Source organism: Sceloporus undulatus, chromosome 4, assembly GCF_019175285.1.
Source record: "Sceloporus undulatus isolate JIND9_A2432 ecotype Alabama chromosome 4, SceUnd_v1.1, whole genome shotgun sequence".
Lineage (NCBI taxonomy): Eukaryota > Metazoa > Chordata > Lepidosauria > Squamata > Phrynosomatidae > Sceloporus > Sceloporus undulatus.
In genome coordinates, this window is record NC_056525.1 from 226,803,993 (window position 1) to 226,825,321 (window position 21,329).

General features: G+C 43.1%; 1 protein-coding gene across 3 annotated transcripts in view; it reads right to left on the reverse strand.

The window, feature by feature from the left end:
• The window catches only part of SYBU (syntabulin), a 57,507-nt gene extending 45,782 nt beyond the window's left edge, over positions 1 to 11,725 (reverse strand). For 2 of the 3 annotated variants that reach the window (XM_042466044.1, XM_042466042.1), the window contains exons 1-2: positions 11,517 to 11,725; positions 7,507 to 7,714 (exon numbers count right to left, since the gene is read on the reverse strand). In XM_042466044.1, the coding sequence (XP_042321978.1) occupies positions 7,507 to 7,714; positions 11,517 to 11,546 (238 nt within the window). In that variant the 5' untranslated portion in view covers positions 11,547 to 11,725. The remainder of the gene's footprint in view (positions 1 to 7,506; positions 7,715 to 11,516) is intronic. The other variant, XM_042466043.1, reaches the window with a different exon arrangement.
• Positions 11,726 to 21,329: the final 9,604 nt, after the last annotated feature.

Genomic DNA, 21,329 nt, shown 5'->3' on the forward strand with positions numbered 1-21,329 from the left:
GCGCTATATAAATAAAACTTAATAATAATAATAATAATAATAATAATAATAATAATAATAAACTACAGGAAAAGAAATTCCATCTCAACCTTAGGAAGACATTCCTGACAGTAAGAGCTGTTTCACAATGGAATATTCTGCCTCAGAATGTGGTGAAGTCTCCTTCTTTGGAGGTTTTTAAACAGAGGCTGGGTGGCCATCCGTAAGAGGTGCTTTGATTGTGTAGCCCTGTATGGCAGAGGGTTGGATTTTATGGCCCTTGTGGTCTCTTCCAACTCTATGATTTAAAAGTCCAACTCAAGGGCTCAACTACATCCTGTGATAGCACACCCTCCATCCCAGTTTTCATGGACAATTCAACTTAATCTGCTATTATCCCACTTTTTCAGCTGCTTTTCAGATGTCTCGGTTTCTTTCTCCTCCTCCCACATTCCCTGTTCATGAGCAGCTTACTCCATTTTCTGCACACTGAGTTCAAAATGTAAAAGTAACTTGCACTAAATTATGGGTGCATCTACACTGTAGAAACAATGCAGTTTGATCCCACTTTAACTGTCATGGCTCCATCCTACAGAAACCTAGGATTTGTAGTTTTGTGATGAACCAAAACTCTTTGGCAGAGAAGGCTAAAGTCCTTGTAAAATTACATATCCCAGGATTTCGTAGGGGGCAGCTACAACACAATGGGGTGTAAAACTGCATTATTTCTACAGTGTACATGTGCACTAAACCAGCAGGAGGGAGAGGAGAGGAGGTGGAATCTTTCCCTTCCAAGTAAGCTCAGGCAAAAGCAGTATGCTTCAGCCTCCCCTAGCTTGTCTGTTCTTCCTCATTAATACATTTTGCCATCTTGTCCACACTCTGATGTTGCCTGTTCACATGTGTCCCAGTTTTCATCTGTGAAATATTGGGAGATATGTATTAAACATGGAATGTGAAATTTAGGATCACTTTGTTGTTCATTTTTACATTCAAATAATGCATAGGCCAGGTCTGGATTTGGACCAGCAGATCCAAAGGGGGGGGGGGGATTTAAACTTTTGCCCTCCAGCTGGTTATCCTTTCAAACTTCACAAACACAGCCACATTGGATCTAAAGCCTTCACTTCCACCAATGGGTTTTCCCCTCTTTTTCTAATTCCCATGTGGAGTAGATAAGAAGTTAAACCTCCTCCAGGTGCACACAACAGTTCTGATCCAAAGCAGGGTCACACACACTTTACTGAAATGCAGGAAAATAAGAGTCCTATTCTGTTATGTGCCTTCCAGTTCGTTTCAACTTATGAAACAAGAGACATCCAAGAGACCCTATTAACAGTCCTGCTCAGGGCTTGCAAACTCAGGGCTTTGGCTTTTTTAGTTGAGTTGATCCACCTAAGCTGAATAACACTTATTAGCATAATACATAGTTTAGAAATAGGTTCAAAGGAGCTGAAGAGTGGAGCTCATATATTATATTATGCAGGGGGGAAAAAATCCAAGCAGTCTCATGTCATATTTTACAATATTTGTCAATAAGAGCTGTACCAGCATACCTACTTATTATTGTTGTTGTTTTAAAGACTGTAGCCTGCACATCACCTATGACATCATTTGGTAGGGAGGAGGAATGAATAACTGCTAACGCAAATGTACAATTACAGAGTTCAGTAGTGTTATTTTCTAAAATGAAAAATGCCAGGAAGCAATACTCACAGACTAAGGCCAGATTAACAATAGAGACAAACTACACAATGGCTTGGCGTGGTAAAATGCATGAGTACCAGACTTGCCACTGCAGTGATGCAAATACCTTAGGCAGTTTAAAGGTTACTTAAGCCGGAGAAGAACTCTTTTATTCTGGGAAATAACATTGTTTAATCTGAATTAAATAGTTCCAAAATCAGGGGGTGGGAGAAATTCTCCTGCTCAAAGAACATTTGTGTAATAATTAAACTCAAAGGGAAATGGGGGGAAATGAAGTTAATGAGCACATGGAAGCTTTACAGAGAAAATAAGGAAACAGCATCCTGGTCAGTGATGATTTAGTACTGCAATTTTTGAGATCATAACATAACACATCCTGGCAGTGAATGAGACACAAACAGAGCAGCAAAAATAAATTGGGCCAGCTTGACATCTGTCCTAGAAGCTCTGCTCCCACTACATGGAAAAGTTACTTTTCTAGATCAGAATCCCCAGCCATCATGGCTCCAAAAAGTAACCTTTCTAAGTTGTGTCCCTGTCATACTTATAGGCATGAATTGGTAAGAGTGCTGAACTAGGGGATGACCAGATTCAAATCCCCACTCAACCTTGAAATTGCCAGGGCTGTTATAAGGGCAAAATGGGGGCACAGAACTGTGTCTGTTGCATTGGAGGATCTCCTTTGTGTAAGGGTGGGATAAAAATGAATGCATAAAAATGGGGCCAGAAGACTCTTTGTGTATGCTCAGAGACTTCCTTCGCTATATGTTTAACATTTGAGACTTGACATTGGTTAAGCCTTCAAGCTCTTCCAGAATGCTAAGTTCTAATAGCTTCTGCTCATGTTCTTAATACAAGCATACTTCAGTTAACAAAGCCTCTGACAGTGAAGGTCCTTTTTACAAAGGCTTTTTACACCCATCCCCTTTCCTCCTCCTCATTTGTTCAGCAGCATCAGCTTTGGGAAGATGTTGATGGCAAACAGACTTTGGATACTGGGTGGCAGCAGCATGCCCGCTGTAAACAATGTGATAAACAAACTGAGCTAGGAAACAGCAGAATTCTTACTCTAGCCAATTCTGCTATAGTTATGTGTGTCTGACTATAACAGACAAAGTGAACACAACACAGAGGGAAACAGGGAGAGCAGATAAGCCTTCCTCACCGGTTACTCCAAGCACGATTACTTTTTAAATAGATATGTAAGCATAATGTAGTGGTTTGAGCATCAGACTATTGACTCTGGAGATCAGGATTCAATTCTCCAATTGGCCATGAACACCCACTGGGTGTCCTTGGGCAAGTTGGAACACTCTCACCCCAGAAAACCCCATGATAGGTTCATGTTAGGGTTGCCATGAATCAGAAATAACTTGAAGGTACACAACAAAAACCAGTCGCTTTGCTTAAATATCCCAGCTTACCTCATCCAAATTCAAGCCTAATTGGGAGGCAGCCAGGTCCTACTGCAAGTATTTTGCCACCGAAGCTGCTGGACAAGTACAGTCTGGCTGCAGCTTGAGTCCCAGGAAAGTTCTGGCAGCCATTTTTCCAAGTCGGAAAGCTTCTGGCTTTGAAATAAGGTCGTCGGAGCTCACCTGGGATCCAGGCTGCAGCTGGGCTGTACTTGCCTGGCAGCTTCGGTGGCAAAATCCTTGCAGTAGGACTTGGCTGCCTCCCAATTTAGGCTTGAATTTGGATGAGATAAGCTGGGTTGTTTAAGCAGAGTGATAGGCTCCTTACTTGGCCAGCAAAATAGAACTAATAAGTGGACGCTTGTGAAAGAAAAACCTATCTCAGGGCCCTAACAGACAGGCCAAAATAAAGCTGCTTCGGGTCACTTTGGAAGTATGTTGTTTAAATGACACACATTTTAAGAGGCCAGAACCTGCAGCAAAGTTGCACTCCAGTCCTTAGGACTAGAGCACAACTTTGGTGCAGCTTCCGGCCTCTTAGGATGCATGGATCATTCAAACAGCATACATCCAAAGTGGCCTGAAGCAGCTTTATTTTGGCCTATCTGTTGGGGCCCTTAGATACATTTTGGAACAGGCTTTCAAGTGGTCTCTGCAAGGCTCAACATGGTTTTCTTTGCCAATGTAAGGCTTCACTTGACCCAGCTTTTTAATGTCACATGTGCTTATTGTTAGTTTTGAATGAAAAGTCTGGTGAAATACATTGAACTGCTCATCTCTGTATGTGTGTGACATAGGAACCTAATTATTCTTTCCATGTTACTTTTGTTATACATGCATAGATGTGTGTGCATGGATACATATAACTACATGTATGTGTGCATGCGCGTGCGCACACACACACACACACACGACGCTGTAGAAGATATATGTTAATTGCATTTATTTTTACCAATATTGGTTTAGTATAATATAGCCTTCCCTAACCTAATGCTCTTTAGATGTGTTGGACCACAGTTTCCATAAGCCATCTGCCTATTATTCTGATGAATTATGGAAACTGTAGTCCAACAATTTTAAAATCACCATGCTGGCAAAGTCAAGCATAAACAAATATTTCTATATATTTTTAAAATATTGTGGATGACTAGACTTTACAAAAAGTAAATGCTGATTATTGTTCATCCAACAGTGCTTGGGTTTTATGAGAGCTGCAATCCAACATATGCCTGGAAGGCACTAGTTTGGGAAAGGATGATATAATATATTGTCAACGTACACTAGACTGTTGGTATCTGCTGGAGTTTGGTTCCAAGACTACCATGAATGGTATTTTGGTATTCCATGAATACCAAAATCTGTGGACGCTGAAGTCCCATTAAATGCCATGGCATAGTAAAATGGTGCCCCTTATATAAAATGGCAAAATCAAGGTTTGCTTTTTGGAGGGGTGTGTGTGTATTTTTCAAGCCATGAATGGTTGAATACATGGATGCAGAACACATGGACATGGAGGGCTGATTGTATTTCCATATTTTGGTTGATCTATTCTTTACCTTTTAATTTGGGTCTGTATAGGTCTTTCTCTACAAGACAGAAGTGGGTAGTCTCTTAAAATCAGGGGACAGTGTTGGACTACTTAGAACTTGCTGCAAGAAATCAAAAGCTATGGCTGATTTTCCTGCCACTACAGTTACTACATAATAATGATGTAGACTTGAGTCAATTAACTTGGACTTAAGTCATACTTAAGTCACTTTGGTGATTTGGACTTGACTTGGCAAAAATGACACACTGACTTGACTTGACTCAAGACTTGTATTTTTTTTTCAGTGACTGATTTGCTAGTGCCGTTCACTTCAAGCAGCATGCAAGACCTGCCCCCAAAGTGTGGGGCACATTTCTTGGAAGGGAACAGCAAATATGTTAGGCAATAGACTTGAGGTGGAAAGAAAAACTTTAGGAGGCTTCACTGATGTACTGTGGGGACAGGCTTCCAAGTAGCCCCCAAACCCTGTTTCAAGCCCATTGCCTGGCACACTTAATGTTCCCTCTGAAAAACACACCCTGCTTCCTTTTTTTCTGTTAAAAGCTGGCTCCCAGATTTGAGACTAAACTTGAGACTCAACTTGAAAGTATCTTGCAAGGACTTGAGATCTGTCTTGAGGCTTTGACTAAAAGACTTGGATACAGCACTGCTACATACATCACTGCTACATACCCTCCAACATTTCACAGATGAAACTTGGGATAGGGGTGATCAAGCAACATCAGAATGTGGTCAAGGTGGCAAACGTTATGTACACTGTCTTTTAGTGAAACAACTTTCCAGATTTTCTTATACAGAACCAGTGTTCTTAAGCTATTGTATGGCTGTAGATTGTTAATTTCCATGAATCAATTAGCACCAGTGTTTTCATTTGTATACTGTAATTTCCAATTTTGCTATTGACCCACACAATTGATGCAATGAACAGCAGGCGGTTCGATCTTGAAAATCAATATTACATGACTCAGGACTAGTTTGTCAATCCTTATTAATGAGATAAAGACTTTAGATACTTTAGAAAACTTACAAAATCATAACATAAATAATCTTCTGGAATCTTAAACATTAATACATTAATTATAGCACAAATATTCATGGACAATATTCTACTTCATCAGATTCATGAACATCAGAATTCTGAGCTGAGTTAAAGATTTCTTTTATAAGCAACAGTTTGATTACTGTTAACATAATGTTACTGCCACTGTAATTAATTTCCACCTAAATTCACTGTGTATAGTCCCACTTGAAGCATACATACTTGGAATTCTGTACAGAATTTCAAGTATCAAATTACTTGATTAATGAAACAATATGCTATAATAAATGCATTAGTCTTTTATGTACACTAGACTCTGTTGTTTTTGCTTGAAAAAACAAACACAACTACCTCTTTGGAAATTACCATGGAGAATTGGTAAGCTCACACACTTTTGTGATGTGTGGTTTTAATAAGGCTGGTACTCAACTCTGGTTTTGTTTTGACTCATGGACTACATGGTTAATCGTTTGTTTTTAAAGGAATCCTAAGTCCCCAATTCCCTAGCCCACTTACCCCTGACTTTTTATACGTACGTTTGGCAGTTCTTGAACTTTAAACCTTTTAAACCTGTCAGAGGATGTAAACCTCAGCTCTGTTAAAACAGCCATGGCAATTTTTCATGCAGCAGTTAAGATAAACACTTAGCAATTGAAACAGTAACATCTGATTTCAGTCAGAGACACGTGCTTTAATATGTTCAGAACTGAATTTTACTAACAACTTTGTTTTTCTCTAAGCTGTACTGTACCTAGCCGTAACTAAATCAGCATACAGAAAAATACAGCAAAGTACAAACAGAATGTACTGGGTGACACACTGCTGATAGATACAATGATTATAAACAAAAAACAGTGAGAAGTTGAAGGCTTTTGTGATTTTTTACAAGTTTCAGTTTATAGACTTGCTAGCATTGACTCCTTCTGAAAGTTATTCCATATATTTGTGTGGAAATGGCTATCATGATATCTAGCCTAATGTCATGGCCAGGGGGTACCCAATTAAGATTAAGAAGGTTGCCAGATCTGTTGCTCTTACCATTATGAAATTCCTCCTAATGTTTAGTTGAAATCTCTTTTCTTATAATTTGAACCCACTGGTTTTCTGGACCAGGAGAAAATAAGCTTTAAAGAGAGGCTGGATGGCCATCTGTCAGGGATGCTTTGATTGTGAGTTCCTGTATGGCAGGGGTTTTGGACTGGATGGTCCTTGTGGTCTCTTCTAATTGTATGGTTCTATGATTCTAAGCTTGCCCCTTCTTCCATATGTGCCAACCTTTCAAATATTTGACCTCACAGTTTTCTTCTCTCCAGTCTAAATATGCCCAACTCACTCAACAGTTCCTCAAAAGGTTTTGTTTAGAAATCCTTTATTGTTATTTTCTAAATACATTACATCTGGTTAATATCTCTCTTAAACTAGACACAGTATTTCAGGTGATGTCTGATAAAAACAGATAATACTTTTTTTTCTCTTATATGAACACCATACTTTTGGTGGTGCAGCCTAGAAAAACATTTGTTTCCTCATTGTACCATGGTATGATACTGATGACTTTTGTTTAATATATGTTCTAGAAAGAACTTTCTACATCTTCTGCACACATACAACTGCCAGACATGTAGTGGAAGTATTTAAACAGAGGTTGGACAGCCATCTATTAGGGATGTTGTAATTACATCCTGCGTTGCAGATCCTGCATTCAACAGAGAGCTGACCAACAACTCCTACTCCAAATCTATAATTATATTTAAAAACTGAAAACTGAAATCAAGTTAGAAGAACAATATTCTCATGTATGCATTTTCATCATATACCTGAACAAAAGCTGGTGCTGCTCATTGTCCTTGCAGAACCTCCAGAAGAGCTGAGAGGATTGAATTCTCTGCTCTCCTCTTCGGAGAAAGGGGACTCAGATGCTGGGGACACTTTCTGGTGATGGGCATGTTGCTGGGGGAGATGAGGTCTGAGGATCAAGCGAGGGATACGGCTGCGGCACATCTCCTTGTCTTGCATTTTGTGCTCCTGACAATGACAACAAGATAAGATGGGTCATACCTTCCTGTCTCTCAGTCCCATCAAAGGTCTGACTCAAATTGTGATGTTAACATAGTGTTTGGCCTGTTACAGACTGCCAAAATAAAGCTGCTTCAGGTCTCTTTGGAGGTATGCTATTTAAATGATGCATGCATCCTAAGACTCCGTAAGCTGCACCAAAGCTGCACTCCAGTGCTTAGGAATGGAGTGTGGCTTTGGCGCGACCTCCAGACTCTTAGGACCCATGCATCATTTAAATAGCATACCTCCAAAGAGACCCGAAGCAGCTTTATTTGGGCAGTCTGTAACAGGCCTTTGTCACTGAAAAGTGCTTCTTTCATATGGGTGGAACTTCATATGACTAACATCCCAGTTGTAAATACTTAACCATGTGATTCGGCAGCAATGAATGAAATCAACACAGCACACACACACGCACACAGCAGTGGAAGTTGGAAAGAGGTGAAAAGGGATATGTTTCAGTACTAGTTATATGTAGAAGGTCCTAGGACTGATCTCTTTGTATTTCCAGATAAGGCTGGAAAGGACTCTGAGAGATATGCTGCCAGACAGTATTGAACTAGATGAATGAATTGTCTGCTTGGCATGAGGCATTTTCCTACAACAATGCAGAACAAAAAGTCTGGGAATGTTACTGTATTGGACTATTTCTTCTAGAATCCACAATCAACCTGCACTCTGGTTATGCTGGTTGGGGGGATTATGGGAGTCACAGTCCATAAAGGGTAGTTCTGTGCAATGCTGGTAATATGCTGCACTGTTCACTAACCATGACATCACTGGCATGGAGGCCTGCCCACAGCAAAGCAATATTCAGCAGTTGTCATGTCACTCATTTAGCTCTTGGATCGGGCTGGTGCTTTGGGTCACTGTTTCCCAAATGCAACAAATATGACTGCGAGCATATCTAATGTATAAGTCCAAAGCTGGGCTGGGCTGGGCTTCGGCTCTCTGCTAAGAGTATGTGGGCTCTGGGCAAGTTTACTATAATGTTTATGAAAATGAATGAAAGCCAGTGTGTTTTAGTGGTTTGAGCATTGGATTATGACTCTGGAAACTAGGGTTCAAATCCCCGCTCAGCCATGGAAACCCACTGGGTGACATTGGGTAAGTCACACTGTTTCAGCCTCAGAGGAAGACAAAGGCAAACCTCCTCTGAACAAATTTTGACAATAAATCCCTGTGCTAGGGTTCTCGGATCACTATAAGCTGGAAATGACTTGAAGGCACACAAGATAGACACATATGAAAAGTCCTTTGAGACTTCAATAATAACGTGTGGATGTGTTCAAGTACTGCAGTAGTGGCTTAGTTCTATGAAACCCTGTTGGCTCCTTCAAGACCATTTTTTTTCGGGATAAAAAAACCTCAGCCTTTTAAATAGGTTTTTGAAAGCAGGAGAGCCTACTCCATTTAACATTTAAAATGCTCATTTTTCAAAAGCAGAAGTAGACTTCTACCCATTTCTTTAGGGGGGCATTTCTACCTTTCTGAGGAGCCCCTAGAAGGTCCCAGGGTTATAAAATTGCCCCCTGGACCTACTACAGTTGTCCATCCCTACCCTGCCACATTTCAGCCCTTCTGCAACACCACAGTCCACAATTCCAGTCATCAACAGTAAATACCACAATGTTATAACCACACTTGGTTGAGGGACCAAGAAGAAATCTATTTAGAGGTGGATTTTCAGGACGAGAAAGAGAGAGAGAGAGAGAGAGAGAGAGACTGAGCAGATGTCAACTAATTAAAAATGAATTATTTCCTAACCCAGACAACGATGGATCCTGTGCACCAGCTGAATAATGGTTCTGCATTTGCAGTGGAGCAGCTGCTAAGGGTCTATCAAGGCAATTACCTGAGTCTGCATCCACATTTCTGCCACATGTACTGCCCCTTCAGCCCCCCAAGAGACTGCTGTGGCACATCGGTAAGGGTGAGGATGGGGGGGGGGAGGAGAGTCAAGCCAAATGGAGAAACTGAGGAAACTCCCTAGTTTGGGGGTGACGTCATTCCTAAGCTTGATTCCCCCCCCCCCCCAAAAAAAACCCTATGGGAAAAAGATCTGCAGCAGCAACAGCAGCAGGGATGATGTCAGACTCTTTCAGGGATGGAGGAAGGATGAGGGGAGAAGAAAAGGAAGCCCTCTGCAAACCATCCTTTGCTGTGTGTGATGGTGGTGATGGTGGTGGTGTGATGGACCCCTCACAAACATAGGGTTCCCTACACCCTACTTTCTCAGCACCCTTCCCAATTCGCACTCACCCAACCCATCCAAACCTTGTACATCCCCTCAAAAGAGTCCATACATCCTACCTTCTCAGCATCCTTCCCAATTCACACTCCACCCATTCCACTCAAACCTTTTACCCCTTCCCCATCCATAGGGGTCCACACATCATGTTTTCTCAGCACCCTTCCCAACCCACCCAAGCTATGTTCCCAGCCATAGGGGTCCTTACACCTTACTTTCTTAGCACCCTTCCCAATTCACACCAATACCTTGTAAACCCCCACCCTCCAGAGGGGTTCACATTCCCTGCTTTTCCAGCACCCTTCCCAATTTACACACCACCCAACCCACCCAAGCTATGTACTCTCCCAAGCATCCATAGGGGTCCATACACCTTACTTTCTCAGCACCCTTCCCAATTCTCACTATCCCACCCAAACCTTATACCCCTTCCCCAATAGGGTTCTATTGGGATTACAATAGACCTTACAATACACCTTGCTTTCTCAGCAACCTTCCCAGTTCACATCTCACTCAGACCACCTAAAACACCCTCGCCCCCAGGGATCCATAAACCTCACTTTCTCATTACCCTTCCCAATTCCCACTCACCCAACCCACCCCATAGGAGTCTATATACACTCCTGTCTCAGCACTCTCCCCAATTCACACCCACCCAAAACATGCCCCCCTCCATCCTACACAAATTCCACCTCAGGTCTTCCAAGTGGACAATGATGCCACAAGCCTGTCACAGGCGCCAAGGAAAGGAACAGCCCTTCTTCTTTTTCCAAGCTGCTTGCTGCTTGGCGGGCATTTTGGGGGTGGGTTGGAGGGGGGGCAATGAATGGCCTCGTCATCCTCTCTGGGCTGGCGGGGAAGGATAGAAGGAAGGGAAGAAAGAGGGAGAGAGGGGGATGCAAATATATTTTCCTGACTCAGAAGCCCTCTAAGAGCCCCTTCCCAGCCAGAGCCATGGGGAGTGTCAACCTGCTTCAGGGGCACCAGGTGTCCTCACCTCAAAGGAGGGCCAGGCCCCCTAAAATGGAGGGCAGGCCCATGAAGGGGGAGGACATGACTGAAAAACAAAATCTAGAAACACTCCTAAATACAATCCCTGCCCTTTAGTCCTGCTCCAAATGGAGGACACTTTGGGAATTCCAGGGTGCCCAGGGTGCCCAAGGCAAGGCAAAATGTAGGACATTCGGGCGGATGGAAAGCTCAAAAAGCTCCTTAAAGATTAATGCCTGCTTCTCAGTCTTGTTCCAAACGGAGGGCGTTTGGGGATCCCTCCCTGAAGAGAGAGAGAGAGAGGGAGGGAGAGAGAAGGCTGAAACGGAGGACCTGTCTTGTCAAAGGAGGACGCCTGGGCAGCCTGGGAATTCCTGCTGGAAAGCAGGACTTCTGATCCCCCTACAAAGTCCTCCCGGGGAAAAGGCTGGACTGGAGGAGGCGTCCTGGCCAAGGAGGGCCCCCGGCCAGCCTGCCTGCTGAGGGGCTTCTCCGGAGGCCTCCCCGTCCCCTTCCTCCCCAGCTCACCTTGCTGCTTTCCTTGAGGGGCCCCATCATCCCTCTGGAGGCCGAGGGGGCACGGGGCTGGTGGGCGCTGCTGCTCCTGCTGCTGCTGCTGCTGCCAAGGGCTCTGCGGCTCCTGCTCCCGCTGCCAGCCTCAGCCTCCGCCTGGCCCAGCCCCGCCGCGCTCTCGCCCCGCCTTTGCACGTGTAGACGCCACTGCTGCTGCTTCTGCTGCTGCCTGACTCTTGGAGTCCCTGCCTTGCCTTGCCTTGCCTTGGCTGGGCTCAAGCTGCTGCTGCTGCTGGTGGCGGCAGAGTGCCTTTTGGAGGCTTCTTTGACGAGGACTTGCTGCCAGATTGATGGATTGACTGATTGATTGCCTTGCTGTAGGAACAGTGGTTGTTGTTGTTGTTATTGTTGTTGTGTGTCTTCAAGTCGTTTATCATGGCCACCTGTATGCCAGTGTGGCTAGGGGCTTCTAGGACTTTTCCATCCCGAAATTGGTTCAAGGCAAGCGCTGGCCTCCCAGGAAAGCAAGCCAATTCGCTAATGCTTATCACACACGGAGCACAACAAGGGGTTAAAAGCACACTACCTAGGAGGACTTTATCACACAGGGAAAGACACACTCTATTGGAATTCATAGGAATTTATCACATGGGACGGGAGGCTCTCAATTTTGAAAGAGAAGATAGCGCAGGCAATTCTAAAATTCACGCAATTACGTGATTACTTATCACAACTTAAATATGCTGTAATGGCCTCCCTGAATGCAACCCAGATTCTGTGTGAAGTAAGCCATCACATCGGTGGGTTCTTAATTGCAAATTGGCACCCTTGCGCATGCTCAGTAAGACCCCAGATGACTGGAGCATAGCATATTTAGGCGAGTGCGAGAGAGGAACCAAGGAACCCCACAATTTACAAAAGAGGTTGGGGGGGGGGGGAAGAATGGTTGAAAGAACATGCACTATACACGTTAAAACGAGCATATACTCACTCTTGTCATGTTAAAACATGAATATAATGGTTATCCAATAGCTCCCGGTCCATCCAATGCTGAAGGACAAGCAGAAGCAAAATTGAAGTGGAATTGCAGCGTGGCTTCATGGGAAACCCCTCCTTCCAGATTGGGGGGGGGGGGTGGCGGAACCAGGACTAAAGGAGACATGCACATCACACCAAACAACAGCGCACAGTGCAAAGTTGCCTAGGAACAGGGTTTGTGACCTCGCTGGTTCACCGAATTTACTTAAGTGTGGATTGGTGCGTGATTGCATTCGGAATGCGTTCAGACTGCCAGCGATTGAGTGTGGTAAACTTTGTGCAATAACATGAATATGCATGATTCCGTTCAGGATGACACTGGATTATAATTTCAATTTCATTTGTGTGATATCGTCCATACAGAAAGGATTTGTAATTTGTATTGACATCTCCACATACCAATGGCCGCCTGTACCTGGCTTCCACTCCACCAAATGCATCTGAGGAAGTAGACTGCTGCCAACTTCTTTCTTTCAGCTGCTCTCAAAGTTGTTACAAGATCTCTCTTGTTCTTAGCTGATCTCACTCTTCTTCTGGCAGCACTTTTATTCACATCTCGAAGGCAGCATGAAAGACCCCTGAGAAATACTGTTTTAACTGAAGCCATTGAATAGAGTTGCTAAATCTCAGTGCCTCGTCCTGAGTTTTGTGGGTCATCTCCAAATGAGAGACAAAGGCTGCGTCCGCACTGCAGAAATAATCCGGTTTGATGCCACTTCAACTGCCATGGCTCAGTGCTATGGAATTCTGGGAACTGTAGTTTATTGTGGCACCAAAGCTCTCTGACAGAGAAGGCTAAACGTCTCACAAAACTACAGTCCCCAGAATTCCATAACATTGTGCCATGGCAATTAAAGTGGTGTCAAACTGGATTATTTCTGCAGTATGGATAGTGCCAAAGACACAATTTCCCTGATTTGGGAAGGCTCCACTCCAGTCAAGAAGAAATCTCCAGTTTAGCTAGGAGCTTAAGTGATTTGTTGCTGTAACTTTCAAAGACTCTGTGGAGCAGGAAGGAGGTGTGCATATGGCTTTACTTAGCTTCCTCATTCCTTCCCAGTCATTGTGGTGCCAGGGCTCACCTTCTGTTCTGCTCCTTGGTAGAAACAAATAGGCTAGAAGATAATACTGTACATTCCTTATCCTGTCTTCCTAAATATGTCAGAAAGCATAATCTCATTTCAGTTTGCTCTGAAAACAGCCCCCAGCTAAGATTTCTGTCTCTACGTCCAAACAGGAACATATGGTCTCTCTGTCTCTCTCTCTGTCTCTCTTTGCATGTTTGAATGATAGGTTGTAAGCAACTATGGTTGGTATTTAATATATAACACTTAATGACATCACCAGGAAACATTCCTAGGTCTCAGGTTTTAGCCAGGAACAACCATGATCTGGTATGCCAATCACCAAGATGTTGTTGTGTACCTTCAAGTTGTTTCAGACATGGCGACTCTAAAGTGACTCTAGCACAGGGTTTTCTTGGCACAATTTGTTCAGAGGGAGGTTGAGAGAATGCCACTTGCCTAAGGTCGCCCAGTGGGTTTCCGTGGCCAATCAGGATCCAAACCCTGACCTCCAGCGTTGTAGTCCAATGCTGAAACCACTACACCATGCTCATCTCTCTACCACTGGAATATATTGACTGAAAATGTAAGGCTGCTTTCTAGGAAGGATTCTTAGCCCTGTTCACTTGAAGCAAAAAGCAAAGACAAGAACAAGACAAAACAACATCAGGAATTGTAACACTTTTAAATTTATTGTGTTGTTGTAAGCCATCTTGGAGCAGCAATTAGTCATATGTGTGAAATGGTAACCTGGTGGAGATATTTATTTGTTGTTTATTTAAATTACAAAGGAGAGGAAACACAACAGCTGGGATATCTGGACTAGGCCTCTTTGCTGCTTTGGACTTTTAGGCTGCATCCACACTGGAGAAATAACCCAGTTTGGCACCGCTTTAACTGCCCTGGCTCAAGGCTATGGTATTCTGGGAGTTGGAGTTTGTTGTGGGCCCAGAGCGGATGCAGCCCTAGTCTCCCCTCCACTTCTACCCAGTGAAGAGTGAATTAGGACCTGAAGATCCTTTTCAACTTGAGTACAAATTGCTGCTGTTTAAGCAAGGCTCACCATATAACTTCACTGCCCAGCTTTCACAACCACACACAGAAATCAGAATGTATGTTTTTGTAGAGCAGTAAAAACACACAATACAGCTAGCAGAAGTAATATCAGCTGAAGGAGTTAACAGCATGACTGCCATGAAGACAGTGACAAAATAATGAATGAAATTTTATAAAATTGTTTAAAGTGTAACATAAATATAGCAAGGAAAACAGATCCTATTAAATGAATATAAAGATGGCTATAAACTAGGACACTTTTGATTGAGAGGGTGCTGCTCAACTATACAGAAATGCTACTAGTCTTTATTCTTCATGCCTGATCATTTCATGAGCTGAGCCTTAAGGGCTCAAGTCCCCTGACCCCATGGAGCCCATGGTTATTGTTGTTGTTGTTGTTCTATGCCTCCAAGTTGTTTCTGACTTATGGTGACTCTAAGGCGACTCTGTCATGGGGTTTTCTTAGAAAGTTTTTTTCAGAGGGCATTTCTGAGGCTGAGAGCATGTGACTTGCCCAAGGTCACCCAGTGGGTCTCCATGGCTGAGCTGGGATTTGAACCCTGATCCCCAAAGTCCTAGTCCAACGCTCAAATCACTAGACCATGTTGGCGTCCAAGGTAGGTGAAGTGAAATTCTGAGATCCAGAGGAGTCTCTGCCATTGAGAGTAAACAGTGGCCCGGTGCAGACAGGCAAAATGTGGTGTGGCGGTAGTAGGATTAGGTAGTGCGCACCATGCAGACGATCCCTAACCCTAGTATGTATTCCGTACATCAAAATGGCAGCACCCCGTACACACGGACAGGATCAAGATTCACGATGACCTGAATAGACTAGAAAGCTGGGCCAAAGCTAACAAAATGAAATTCAACACAGAGAAATGTAAGGTACTGCACTTAGGGCGGACAAATGAAATGCACAGATATAGGATGGGCGACACCTGGCTGAATGAAACTACATGTGAAAGGGATCTGGGAGTCCAAGTAGACCACAAGTTGAACATGAGTCAACAGTGCGACGCAACAGCTAAAAAGGCCAATGCAATTTTAGGCTGCATCAATAAAAGTATAGTGTCATCAAGGGAAGTAATAGTGACACTCTATGCTGCTCTGGTCAGGCCCCACTTGGAATATTGTGTCCAGTTCTGGGCACCACAATTTAAAAAGGATGTGGAGAAACTGGAGCATGTCCAAAGGAGAGTGACTAAAATGGCGAAGGGTTTGGAAGCCATGCCCTACGAGGAACGACTTAGGGAGCTGGGGGTGTTTAGCCTGGAGAAGAGAAGGTTAAGAGGTGATATGATAGCCCTGTTTAAATATAAGAAGGGATGTCATATTGAGGAGGGAGCAAGCTTGTTTTCTGCTGCTCCAGAGACTAGGACCCGGAACAATGGATGCAAGCTACAGCAAAAGAGATTCCACCTCAACATTAGGAAGAACTTTCTGACAGTAAGGGCTGTCCAACAGTGGAATACACTCCCTTGGAGTGTAGTGGAATCTCCCTCCTTGGAGGTCTTTAAACAGAGGCTAGATGGCCATCTGTCGGGGATGCTTTGATTGTGATTTCCTGCATGGCAAGGGGTTGGATTGGATGGCCCTTGCGGTCTCTTCCAACTCTATTATTCTATGATTCTATGATCATTTTGACGTGATGGACACTTAGCATCCGCACGTCGTGGCACACCTGTGATGTCCCAAGTGTGCCATTGGCGCACTTGGGTGTCACAACCGCGCCACAAAAAGAACCTGCTTTTTGAGGGTTCTTTTTTTGCCGGCAGGAAACCGTGCAGTTTATCTGCTGTGGTTTCCCGCCGGAGGAAAAGGAGGCACAGGCAGACTGCCCTTTTTGTGCTGTCTGTATCCCGCCAGTGTTGAGCAACTCAGACAAATATCTGGAGACTTTTACACTACAAATATGTAACATGTTTCTCTGTTAGATCATCTGAAAATTCACGCAAAAACAAGCCCCTGACATTTCATACAACCAGAAACTCTGCGGCCAGAGCCTGGGGAAGGTCTTTTTTAAAAAAAACAAAACATAAAACAAAAAATAACTTCTACATTATGACTGGCCATATGGATTAAGACATTTTGGGAACTGTAATACAAAACAACAACAACAACAACAACAACAAAACCCCACCAATATTCCCAAACTTGAATGTATGCTTCACTGATGTCCTCAGCAAATTGATGGACTTTTGTGTGATTAATTCACCAACATCATTATTCATGCCCATTCATCCTTCCTATAGTTCTTTAGAGAAAAGGCAGGCAAATGTGGCAAGAGTATTGAACTTGGCAACTTTGCATATGAGTAAAATCCTCTACAAAGCTGTGGTGACCTACCCTTTTTTTTGCATGTGAGACTTGCTGATTGATTTCCGGAAATACTTGACATGTTGGAGTGATAAATATGAATATGTAAAAAAATACACTTTACTTTATTTCCATTTTTGGCATAAAGGCATAAAGGGTGACCACATTAGTACTTCTTCAGAATGCTTGTTTACTAGTACCCTCTTCTGGCTGTCAAACATGATGACATTGCTACCTTGAAAGAAGTATGTAGGCTTTGGAGTTCCTCAAAATTTTTGTGCTACAAAACATTCATCTTTACTTCAGGTGCTACAAGGCTCTTTCTTGTTTTGGGGTTCCATGAAATTTGACATGCACACAATGTGCAGACATATATTAGAAGACAGAAAGAAATGGAGATAGAATGAAAAGGACCTTTTCCATTCCACAAGAAAATGATACTGTTAGATTCTCTCTCTCTCTCTTTTCTCTTTGAAGCTTTAGACAGAAACAAAAGGGAAAACAATGTAGTGCACAAGGAAATCCAGTTCCTTAACATGAATAATTTAGGTATATGTGCAAGAGACTACTATTTAAGCCTTTTCAAATGTAGGTCAGTGCTGACAAAAAGTAGATTGTTCACTTCAGTAACTATGACCCACTGCAATTCCACTGTATAGAATGTTACATATTTATTATGTATTTATTTAGAATACTCACTTCCCCTCTTTATAGCGTCAAGAGGTTCTCAAAGCAGCTTACATGATTTACAATATAAAAATCACACATCAGTCTAGTCTCAAGAGCTGAAATAACAAAAAGTCCATATGGTACCAGGATGATTCATGAATCATTTTCTTTCGGTGACCTCCACCTTCCAGGAACATCTGAGGGAAAAAAGAAAAGGAAAAAGAAAAAGGGACTGATTTACTGGAATTTACTCAGCCCATGGAAACCTAGTATCAAGACTTCACTGAGGACACCACAACCACCACCACCACCACCGATGTCTAGAGCAAAGAGAAAACCTTCACAGTCCTTGTGACAGAAGTGCAGAATCCCAGGTCCTGTAGTAAAATCTGGTAATGAAAATGACCCTTTGAGGGTCTTCAGATAGCCACACACTTGATATCCAGGGTTTTTATGTCCCCCATTCATGCCTCTCCTGAGACTTAGGCGGGATACAGACCGCCCAAAAGGGCAGTCTCCCGCTGCCCTAGTTTGCTGCATGAGGGAGTTGCAGTGGAAAAACCACGTGGCTCCCTCGTGCAGCAAAAAGTACCCGCAAAAAGCGGGTTCTTTTTGTGGCGCCGTTGTGACGGCACAAGGCGCCAATGGCGCACTTGCGGCATCATAAAGGCGCCGAAGCATGCGGACGCTAGGCATCCATCACGTTAAAATGGCAGCACCCATGTGTATAGGGCACCACCATTTTTACTCTCCCATCACGTGCGAGGGGCATTTGAAAGCGCCACCCCTCGCACGTGATGCGGTGCCTCATAGCGCCCGTTTAAATCGGGCCTTAGTTAATTACAGAAAGGGCTTTAAGCTAATATATTGATATGTTTAGTCCCACCCTTTTGCTTTTGACCCTACCTAAGAATCATCATCATCATCATCATCATCATCATCATCATCATCATCATTGTCACCATCCTCTTATTTTATTCATTTATATCCCATCTTTTCCTTAATGATGAGACTCAAAGTGACTTACAAGTTATTAAAACCTGTACAAATTAAAAATCATATGTTTGGGAGCACCCACCAAGAAGGACCTATTTCTTGTTCCCACCAAATGAGCCCAAGAAGGTAGTAGGACACAGAGAAGGACATCTTCTGAAGATGTTAGATCTTAGATCTCAAATGGAATGTTGTCTCTGAGAACTTCTCCCAATTTTAATTCATCGCTCAGGGTGAAAGAGGTTTCCTATCATTGCATTATAGTTTGGTAGCTCTATCCATACCCTCTTTCATTATGAGATTTTTTTTTTAGCAATCATGCAAAAATCTAGGACATACAACCCTCAGTATGTTTTTTGCTTGTCAGTCATGATTATTGTTCCTTCTCCTCCTAACTCTGTAACTCTAGCTCTGTTTTCCTTCACTCTCTCTAACCAGGTTTATCATTTCACTTTGAGCTTAAGGCAAGAATACACAGAAGGCCAGTGTGCTATCTGTATCTTCTGAAGCTGGGAGATAGAAATAAGTGCTTATTGTACATGACACCATTCAAAAGCAGAAGCTTAATCATTATGAAAGCTTCAACCTTCAGGCCAAGAACCTGTGTTGCTCAGGAGCCTCTTTCTGACAAGAAGAGACAGAGGTGATTTACTTTTGCTCATTAAGGGAATGACAGAGAACAGCATAAAGGCATATTGATTGTTTTCCATTTCTTTAAATCACCCAAACTGTTAATGTCAGATGCATTTTCTGCATAAGCAACAAAAATAAACATTAATGCTATAATTAAACAGCAAGCAAGCCTTTAAAAATTTCCTGCCAGATAATATTTTGAGTCTTGCAGCTGTAAAAAATGAAATTTGAATCTGGCTTTAGGCCTGGTTATGGAACAGAGACAGTTTTGGTTGGATTGATGGATAATCTATGAAGGGAACTGGATGAAAGAGTGTGTCCTTTTTGGTTTGGCTGGCTGTTGGTTCTGCTCTCAGTAGCTTTTGTTATGATTGACCTCTCTGAGATGAGATTTTGGGGCACTGTTAAGCAGCGGTTCTGGTCTTTCTTGGAGAGGTGAACTCAGAAGGTGATGTTAGGGGGCTTATGGTTGACTCCCCAGCCATTGGACTGCAGAGTCCCACAGGGTTCTGTTTTGTTTCCCATGCTGTTTAACACCTACATGAAACTGCTGGGACAGGTCATCCGGAGTTTAGGGGTGCAGTGTCACCAGTATGCTGATGATACCCAGCACTATCTCTCCTTTCCATCTGATTCCAAGTAAACCGTCTGAACCAGTGTCTGTTGTCAGTAATGGACTGGACGAGGGCATTCAGTCCTGCCCCCAGTAACATTTCAAAGTTCTCTGCTTCCTGATATGTCCTTCATTCCCTAAATGGTCCTAGATCTGTAGATTTTATGTCTCCATCTGAACATGAAGCTATCATAACCAAAACAATTTAAAATATAAAACAATGTGGGCTGAACTTCAGAAGGTGGGGAGGGCTATCATTTAGGAAGACCCCAGGATGGTCCCAATAATACTGTTCTTCACCCTTTGCAGATGGCACCCAATAAGTGGCACAAAAGGATTCTCTGTTGCTATGACACATTTCTATTTTAAATATAACACTGATGTTAAAAAAAAGTCCATAGACTAGAAGGAAAGCTGAGCTATGGCAGCCCCTGGAAGCATGAAATGGACAAACAAACAAACAACAAAAAAGGACCCAGATTCTGTGCTAAATCATTTTCTTCCTTTACTCTGTTACCATGGTGATACACTTTTTCTGCTGCTTCGCAGCCTCCTGATGAAACTGCTTTTGATCATTTGCACATCTTCTAGCTGTCATTGCACAGGAAAACTGAAGCAGTATGGTGGGTAAGGATGATCGCTCAAATAGGACACCTCTGGTTCAAAATCCCTCAGATAAACTCAAATTATGTATGAGGAAACGTAGCATGGGAGAGATCATAGTTCAGTGACAGAGGACTGCTTTGTATGCCAGAAGTGCCAGATTCACTCCAAGGCATTTCAACTAAGGGGGGCAGGGAAGTGAAGGCATTACGTGATGTGAAAGATCTCAGCATGAGGTTCTGGAGAGCTGCTCCCAGAAAATCAGGCTCGTAAAAATATCTGAACTGGTATAAGCTAGTTTCCTATGCTAGGCAAAGCATAAGGAACCTCAGGATATGTTGAAATCTAGAGCTTGAATATTTCCTTGGGGGGGGGGGGGGGTCACAAAGCTCTTGGAATCTCCCAGCCAGCAGATCCAATGGCTACAGTCACAAGGGGAATCCTTGAACTGTGATCTAAAATATGTGCTGCAACATATTCCAAAACAAATGCCTCCTTAAAGTAAAAAAAAAGTCTTTACCTGTTAGTGAGAAAACAACAGGAAAAGAGCGAACAGAACCTCCTGGGAAAGAGTGGGGGATGTTGGGAGCCTTAGTGGGAGCCCCTTGACCATGTCCTCCAGCTCCACTTTGCCACTATCCTCTTTGGGAGGACAGAGCTTTGTATGTCAGTTGACCTGTACTGCCTTCATTTGTAATGGAGGAAGGCATTGGAAAAACACCTCTCAGTACTCCTTGCCTAAGAAACCCTTATGAAATTCATGGGATCCCCATAAGTCAACAGGTGACTTGAAAGCACATGAATGCATGCGTACACTGATACACACACACACACATGGTTGGT